Here is a 9368-nt window from a genome sequence, read left to right as displayed (position 1 = left end):
GTTAAGGACTAGATAGAAGTAGCAGGAGGCTCTGATCACATATAAAAGATGATTAAAATGATAAAAGTATAGGATAAAATAGTTTGGCCTTTGTTTATAAGTGTTTGTTATGTGTTTTTTAATGCCTGTATGGTCATATTGTAATTTGGCAAGTCTAAGTTTCCTTAAAACTTGGAGACATCTATGTGTAAATTTTTAAACTAAACAAATATTTTAACTTTTTCTTGATTTTACTCCCAATAGATGTAAGTCCCTAGATAGAGAATTAATACAGACCAATAGGTGAATAAAAAAACGTGATTTTTAACATTTTTTTTACTATACTTTTAAAGTAATGTAATAGCTATAGAATAACGGCCTTTTTTGCTGTTTTCAACATTGTTTTAACGTTAAAATCGTCAAATTTAATGCTATTTTTAAGCTAATTTAATAGGTACAGATAAAAACCAGTTTTGAGAGAGTTTATAATGCTGTTTTCTTATTGTTTTTAGTGCCTTTTTTACGAAAGCGATAACTTTTTTCGTATTGCTTCAATATTAATAAAATTTTTTGTGTGTACTAGAAACTACTTAAACTAACTATGTTTAAAATTTCATTGATTTACGATTAAAAACTACCGAGTTAGGGCCATTCAAAGGGGGATCGTGATTTGAGGAGATATTTTTAGTGTCATTTAGTACCTACGGACAAACATCGCATAATTAAAGGATTTTAAAGTTAAAAATCGAGCACAAAGCATAACATAGCGGCGATTTTCATTTGTTTGAGGAATCTACACAAAAATTTTCAGACTCCTATCTTTATTTTAATTGTTTTTTTTTGCAAAAAAAAGTTAACGTTAATTTTGTTGAAATTTAATTGATACGAAACGTAAACGTAAATAACCTACGGACAAACATCGCATAATTAAAGGGTTTTAAAGTTAAAAATCGAGCACGAAGCATAAAAGAGCGGCGATTCTAATTTGTTTAAGGAATCTACACAAAACTTTTCAGACTCCTATCTTTATTTTAAATAGTTTTTTTTTGAAAGAAAAGTTAACGTTAAAAATGGCTTCGCAACCGATAAATATCCGCTAGATTAGAATCGGTTCTCAGCCATACTGAAATGCATCATATTACAGACAATTTTCTCTCAATTAATAAACCTGTAATGAATAAGGCTAATTATATTAACAGGACTAATTGGTACCCAAACTTTTATAACCATTAGTAACCATTGGACTGTAAGTTATATTTGGTACCCAAAGTTTTATAACCATTAGTAAATTGAACTTTAAATTACATTGGGTACCCAAAGTATTATAACAATTTGTAAACATTGGACTGTATATTACACTTGGTACCCAAAGTTTTATAAACATTAGTAAACATTTCACTGTAAACTACACCTGGTACCCAAAGTTTTATAACTGATATCTTTACACCTAGTCTCATACAGGACTTACTCTAAATACTGGATTTTAAAGAAATATATAAAAGTTTCCTATAAAAAAATTAAAAGAATTGTATTTAAACTTGTAAAAAAAAGAAAGGGATAATCCTAGTTTAGGAGTGGACATACCCGGTATCCCCCCCTCCCTATCCTGATTTTTTACATCACCACCCGTCAAAAAAAAGATTTTTGTGCTTCGCTACTTATGGATGTTGTCATCCTTGTTTTTAATTTTGTTTATCCAATAAAGATATTTGATAAAGATTGTTTGTGTGTGTGTGTGTTTGTGTGTGTGTGAGTGTGCGTGTGTGTGTGTGTCTATGTATGTGTGTATATGATAAAGATTTACTAATGGATCTAAAGGGATAAGACAATGGCCGTTAAATTGATGTTCGTACCCATTGATGAAAGACAAAATTACCCCTTGTGTAGATGAAAATTATTGGGTGAAAAATTTGGATACCCATTAATAATTTAAGAGTACTCAAAGTTTTTTGTTGTTATATAATTTTGGGTACCAGTATAATTTAGAGTCCAAAGTCCGGGATTTAAAACTTTGGACAGTAAATTGATGTACGTACCCATTGATGATAGACAAAAATAATATCTTCTGTAGATGTCAATTATTGGTTGGTTAGTTTAGACACTAATATCAGATACTTAAAAGAATCAACCAATGAAAATTTAACAAGAGTACCCAAAGTTTTTTACTAACCTTGTTATATAATTTTGGGTACCAAAGTCCCGATATTTGATGATTGAATAGTCCTATTGAAATAAAATTATTTTACTTTTATTTAAAGGGATTAGATAAACCTTATCATAAAGAGGATGTCTGTTTGTTTGTTTGTCTGTCTGTACCAAAGGATCTTGCTGAACCGATCGGGTTCTCCTTAACAGGGCCGCTACTCATAGGTCCCGGGAAGGTTTTTAACTATTTTGGGGGAGAGGCCTCTAGGGGCGTGGCCGCTAGTATAAGAAAAATTGATGTACATCCCTTATAATAATAAACAAAATGATCCCTTTTGGTTGAAATATGTGTTTCATTACTGCTAACCAACCAATTAGAATATAATAAAAAGGACAAAGCCCAATCTGTCCTACTTTTGATTCCTGTGACGTCATAAAAATTAGAGATTATCCACCTCTTTTTAAGGGTTTTCTTTCCCACTTCTCCTCTCATCTCCCTCATTTTTATGACGTCATAGGAATCGAAAGTAGGAAAGATTGGGCTTTGTCTAATAAAAGTTTTTTGAGCACATAAATAAAGGAGTATGTATCTAAAACTTTGGGCACCAGTTTAATTTACAGTCCAATGTCCCCTCCCTCCCTGTTTATGATACGGATATACAAAATCATGATAACCGGTGGACCAATTTGTTTTTTTAAATTAAAGAATTTAGATAATCATTTCTTATTTATATAAAAAGTAAGGATTTGTGTATGTCTAGGTGTACCGAAGGATCTTGCTAACCATTGAACCGTTATAGTTCTCATTTACAGTGTAGCTTCTCATAGGTCCTGGGAAGGTTTACAACTATTTTGTGTAAGAGTACCACGCACCACTCTTTAAAAAAAAACATTTTATTTTCCAAATTCATCTTTTTAAAACTAAAATTCAAATCAGGGGGGAGGGTCAATTTCCCCATCCATCTCAAGTGCCCTTAGAGGCGAAGTCGCTAGTTTATTATAAATTAAAAAGATAAAGTAAAATCTTTTTTTGGAGGGGGGAGGATATGTGTATTTTTTTATTATGTTATTATGTTATGTTTTGTTATGAACCTTCCCAGGACCTATGAGAAGCTACACTGTAAAGGAGAAGGATATCGGTTTAGCGGTTATCAAGATCCTTCGGTACACAAAGACAGATATACACTGATTATGTTACTTTTATATAAAGATTTGTTAATTAAGAAAATACTGTTCATAGTTATTTCTCGTATCGTATTATAAATGGCTTTCCGCGGATATAGAATGTACAATCATAAGATTAAAACTAGTTTTTTTAGCCCCGTGGTGCCGAAGGCACCGGCTAAAAAAACTGGTTTTAACTAAAAAAACTAGTTTTAATCTTATGATTGTACATTTCTATATTCGTAGAAAACTGGATATAATACGATGCTAGACATAGTTTTTTCGTATTGATGAGAACCGGTTCATATCCACCGGATTCGAATGAATACGAGAAAAATCTTTATTGAATAAAAAAACCCAATAGGTCCACTGGTTATCAGTATTATAAACAGGGAGGGAGGGGATATTGGACTGTTAATTATACTAGTGCTTAAAGTTTTAAATACATACTCCCTTATTTTTGTATTCAAAAACTTTTGGTACTTTTATAGAAATTGTTTTTAAACAAGGATGACAACATCCATAAAAGCGAAGCTCTGAAACGGTAGGACAAACGGACATTAACACTTGTATAATGTCAGAACTGAATAATCAGAATGCGAATGTATAAGAGTCAAAGCAAAATTGTTAGTAAATTTGTTGAAAAACTGCTTGATACAGGATAATGATTATGGACATACTGACATTTTTAGGACTTGATTATAGAGTTGCTTTGCTTATAATATTGTACTTTGTTGTTCCAGGAATCAGTATACCAAAAATCAGACCAATCGGATAATTAGGTCACATACAAATTTGTTGTTAAAAATGTAAAAAAATTAACATGTTTAAAATGGATGTACGGACATTCTGGTAATGATTATAGAGTTGCTACGCTTTCTAACTAGTACCTAACTATTACAGGAATCACCATGCAAAATTTGAAATCGATAGGACAATTCTAACATGCCTAAATTAACGGAAAAAGATATTTAAAAAAGTGAAAAAAATCAACATGTTTAAAATAGGTGTACGGACTTTTTGGTAATGATTATAGAGTTGCTACGCTTTCTAAATCATACCTAACTACTCAAGGAATCACCATGCAAAATTTGAAATCAATAGGACAATTCTAACATGTCTAAATTAACGAAAAAGCTTTCCGTGACGGACGGATGGACAGACGGACCGACGGACGGACCGACCCTAATTATAGAAAAGCTTCGCTTTTAAATACTCAAAACCAACCCAAAGCTTCAATGAATTAAAGAAACCAAATTGGTCCGCTGATCCTTGCATAGAAAAAAAGTAGGTATATAAAGGGATAAGACAATGTAAAATAAATTAATGTACATGATTCACAAAATTAACCCTTCTTTAGATTACGATTAGTGGTTTAAACTTTGAAAACTCAACTTAATATAAACCAACCAAACAAAATTCTCTCAGGTCCCAAAAACTCTTATAAACATTATTAAAAAAAACTTTGGGGACAAGTGTAATAAACAATCCGTTGTCTCATCTCTCTCTGAGAAAAAGAAAGACAGTTAGACATCCTGTTACTTTAATATAAGAATTTATTGCACCAGTAGAAATAGAGAGAGAGGGACATTTGGCTGTTTATTACACTAGTCCCCAAAGTTTTATAATAACATTTTCCTATGACACCAACAAAATTAAGATAGATGGTCAAACATTTACCCCCCCCCCCCCCGGTATGCATCTATTTTGACACCCTGTATGCATCAATTTGGACACCCCGTATGCATCAATTTAGACCCGGTATGTATCAATTTTTTTGCTTTATTGCAAATAGCTTGCCTCTTTTGTGTCCATCACATGACAAGGGAAGGAGATGGTCCATTTTATTGAGCAGTCTAATCATCTCATAACTCCATTGAGGATGAAGCCTCAGCTATTCCAGGCCAAATTTCAGGCCCTATATATTAGTAACAAAATCTCCCACTAGGAGTCTCAATTTTTAAATAAAACAAGGCACAAACCTACAAACTTTCATCAATGTTAGGTAAAAAAATGACATATTCTACACCACACACATATTAGAAAACAATTTTATTATACAATAAAGTCAGTTTAATACAAAACAACATATGGAAAGTGGCAGTTGTCTAACTATATACCTCCTTATCAATAGAATATCACCTTATCATTCAACCCTTTCCCCTCTTTGAAATAGAATTGGGGTTAAAGATGTATCTCAGTCCAGAGGAAATTAGCGCGTGGAACGACCTCAATGGACACGAGGATTATAAGGGGGGGGGGGGGGGGGTATCCATTTTGACACTTACCGGGTGTCCAAATTGTTGCATACTGGGGGGGGGGGGGGCTATATGTTTGACCCTTTATCTTTTTACCCCGTATCTTTAATTTAATACCCTGTATGCTTTTATTTTGACCCACTATCCATTGTTCATTACCCATTTGACTGTTTAAGCAAAAAAGTTGAGGTGACCAAATTAATATATACCGGGTCAAAATTGATGCATACCGGGGGGGGGGGGGGGGGGTGTATGTTTGACCCTTTATCTTTTTACCCCCTATCTTTAATTTTGTACCCTGTATGCTTTATTTTTGACCCACTATATATTGTTCATTACCCATTTGTCTGTTTTAAGCAAAAAAAATTGGGGTGACCAAATTAATATATACCGGGTCAAAATTGATGCATACCGGGTGTCAAAATAGATGCATACCCCCGGGGGGGGGTTTAATTTTCATGATACCGGGTATCTCCACTCCTAAACTAGGATGCTGCCTGACTTATCTTTATTAAGAAGTCTTTTTTCCAGAAAAAGGGAAATTTCTGCAAGAATGTTCCGATGTATCAAGAAAGAAGTTAGAAGCTATACTTATAACATTGAAAAGAAGAGATTAAAATAAATATCAGTAGCAGACAAATCAAAATTTTTTTTTTTTTAAATCAGCTTCTCTTGCATTTAATTTCTTTTTTAGTGTACATTTTAATACCTAGGTATTTCTTTTTTTTAATAATAGTTTTAAAATTGTTGTGTTTTAATGGAGTATAATGTCATTTTAAGAAGGAAACAAACTATTATTGTTTTCTCTACAATTAATAATAGAAAACCAATTTGTTTTTTCATTTATTAGTAAATATGAAAATTTGTCATTAAAATCAATTTCTTATAAAAATGTTAATATAAAATCAAAAGATTAGATAGATAGCATTTATAGTAATAAATAAATGAGATTAACGAATTCCTAACAAGGAGATCAGAACATTATTAGTTGTAGTTACATGAGTATTATTAAATACATAAAATCATTGTATAAAAATACAAAACATAAATGCACAATAAGCCGGCAAGAAAATACAAACATTTTTTCTACATGGTATTTTCCCGTTCTATGTATTTTTTTAAGATATTCTCAAAATATATTTTTTTTCTAAATCTTTTAATTCAGCTCTCCGAAAAAAAATTTGAAATTGATGAAAAATAATATATTTTTCTAGAAGGTTGCGTGATTTAAAAAAAAATTTTTTTACATTTTCATTTTTTTAACCTTAAATTCGCTTTTTTTGATATTATTTTTATATTCAAATATAAAAATAATTAAAGCAAGAAATATATATCCCTTAATTACAGCGCAAATGCCCCAATTTTCTTATTTAGTATTGCACATATGTGCTGAAGAAAATGCAAATATAATTTCTAGAAGGTTGCGTGATTTTAAAAATAACTCACAAGATCAGAAACTTAAATCTTTGCCTCCACATTGACGGGAAACAGGTCACTCACTTGGATGAAGATGCCAACATAACAGTAACCAGAGAGAGAATTGCCGTCTCTATAACTTCACCTGACCTGGCTGAGACTGATGATATTTTGCTTGGCGTTGTTGTTTGTGATAGTTCCAAGGGTGAAGATCAAGCAGCCGCTGTTCAAGAATTATTGTTGTTTTATGATATCACATCCAACCAAATTTTTGCAATCTGTGATGATACTACCGCTTCAAACACTGGGAGGTTTGTAGGAGCCAATGTTATTGTGTCTGAGTTTCTCCAGAAACCTGTAGCTTGGTTTATGTGTCGTAGACACATACTTGAAGTACACATATCCACTTCATGGAAACCCTTACTGGAGTCGAGACTAAGGCACCACGGAGGGAAATTTATGTTAGGCTGAAAAATGCATGGCCTGTATTGAAACCAAAGCTTGAAGCTAACATGAAAGAACACGGTAACAAAGATCTTGTTAAATTCAACTGGAAATCATTTACTGTTGGATCAGATATCTATAGGATGGCAGAGGAAGCTCGTACCTTTGGCACAAGAGCCTTAAAAACTTGTCTGTTTGAAAGAGGAGATTATAGAAAAATGGTAGAGCTTGTTGTATTCTACCTTACTCCAGAAGAAGTACATTGGGATTTCTCATTTCACCAGCCAGGTGCCTGCCATGAAGCAAGGTATAATCTTTTAATTAAACTAAACAAACAATTTACAGGATTAACTTTACAGTTTTCAATTTCACTTTTGGTTTATTGCTCAAATAAATAATATCTTTCTAACTTTAAAATTGCTATTGATTTAATATAAATTTAATTTTTTAGATTCATGGCAGATGCGCTGTATATAATGATGTTGAGGATAACTGGTGATGTTTCAAAATTGATGAGCAGTGAGGAGAGTAAGATGATTGAAACAGCTGCTCTGTTTATCTCCATATTCTACTCAGTGTGGTTTCTTAAATCTTACGTTGTCAGTCAAGCACCAAGTAACGATCTTATGTGTTTTCAGCAGGTCATGACAATCAAGAAACATTATCCTGTTCTAGGAGGTGAGCTATTGATCAGTTTGCAGCGTCATACTTGGTATCTTACACAGGAGTGTAGTGTATTAGCTCTAGCAGATGCTGATCTTGACAAAGATATTAGGCAAGAAATGCTTGCAAAACTCTTGAATAATCCAGCGCCAGAAACTTATGATCTTCAGAAACCAGTTTTACCAACTATTTCATCCAGCACAAAACTTCCAGATCTAATTGGCCCTAAGAGCTGGTTCCTGCTGGAGGTTGCTGGAGTAACAAGGGCAGATATTTTGGCATGGGGTACAAATGGAGTGGTTGATGCATCTTTTGTTACGTGGGTCAAGCAGCTGACAGCTGTTAATGATGCAGCTGAACGTAATATCAGACTTGTGCAGGATTTCTGTAACAGCTATAAATCAGAGGCTCAGAGACAAAACAACTTCCACGTTGTTAAAAACAATAGAAAGAAGCTCAAATCAGACTTCAACCTCTCTGATATAGAAGCCCTGGCTAAAGATTGAGAATATAAATTAGTTTAAACAGCAAATATAAATTAATTTATGTATATAATGTGATCAAATCGTTATTTTTTTACTCAATAATACTAAAAAAAATCACGCAACCTTTATATTTTTTTGCATTTTTTGAAAAAAATTATGGAGAGCTGAAATAATAAAAATAAAAAAATATTTTTTATCAAAAAACCTCTTTTTATACCTATGTATTTGCACGGGAAAATGCCATGTAGAAAATAATTTTATACAAAACATGTATTTTCTTGCCGGCCTAATGCACAAAGTATAAAAAAAAATCACATTGTTACAATGTAAGTACAGATTTATAGTTAACACAACAGAGCCACTTCATGTATTTTAGAGGATTTTTGATAATACACGGTCACTTACGGCGCAAAGGGAAGTCATTTAAAAAGAATTGCCTCCAACTTTTCCGTCAGTTATAAATTTCAGTCTATTTTTGTTGACGAAAGTACCATTGTATCAATTATGCTAAAAAGCGATGAAAAAAAGAGAATAACTTCTATTAACATTAATTATTAATGGCAGTAAGGTTGGAGGCTAAATGATAATTTTTCAATTGAAATTTCTCTCCCTAAAATTTACACGGTTAATTACAACTTTTCTTGGCATTAAAAAGCTCATAAATAAGTTAGCATTTAAGAGGTTAGATGTTTATTAAGTTTTTATATTTAAAAACATTTAAAAAAATTAGTAATCTACTTAAATTGAGTATTTACATAAAATGATTAAAATTTTGAACTATTTTTAAAAATTTGAAATGTATAGGATAGAAAGA

The 9368-nt window shown here is 32.2% G+C and overlaps 1 protein-coding gene across 1 annotated transcript; it reads left to right on the top strand.

Annotated features, from left to right (window-relative positions):
* Nucleotides 1–6989: 6989 nt before the first annotated feature.
* Nucleotides 6990–8845, top strand: LOC145315490 (uncharacterized). Its single transcript, XM_080155475.1, has 2 exons — nucleotides 6990–7713; nucleotides 7858–8845. The coding sequence occupies exons 1-2, from the start codon at nucleotides 7373–7375 to the stop codon at nucleotides 8573–8575; spliced, it is 1059 nt and encodes a 352-aa protein (XP_080011601.1). The 5' UTR covers nucleotides 6990–7372; the 3' UTR covers nucleotides 8576–8845.
* Nucleotides 8846–9368: the final 523 nt, after the last annotated feature.

This window comes from Acartia tonsa, chromosome 1, assembly GCF_053477335.1.
Source record: "Acartia tonsa isolate MP-2025a chromosome 1, ASM5347733v1, whole genome shotgun sequence".
Classification (NCBI taxonomy): domain Eukaryota; kingdom Metazoa; phylum Arthropoda; class Copepoda; order Calanoida; family Acartiidae; genus Acartia; species Acartia tonsa.
This window is presented reverse-complemented; position numbering and strand designations above follow the sequence as displayed.

What these genes read in the sequence shown, in the direction of transcription:
- LOC145315490 (XM_080155475.1), top strand. Translation starts at nt 7,373, where the DNA reads ATGGAAACCCTTACTGGAGTCGAGACTAAGGCACCACGGAGGGAAATT. An exon ending in GGTGCCTGCCATGAAGCAAG is followed by an intron (nt 7,714 to 7,857) that starts GTATAATCTTTT and finishes TTAATTTTTTAG; the next exon opens with ATTCATGGCAGATGCGCTGT.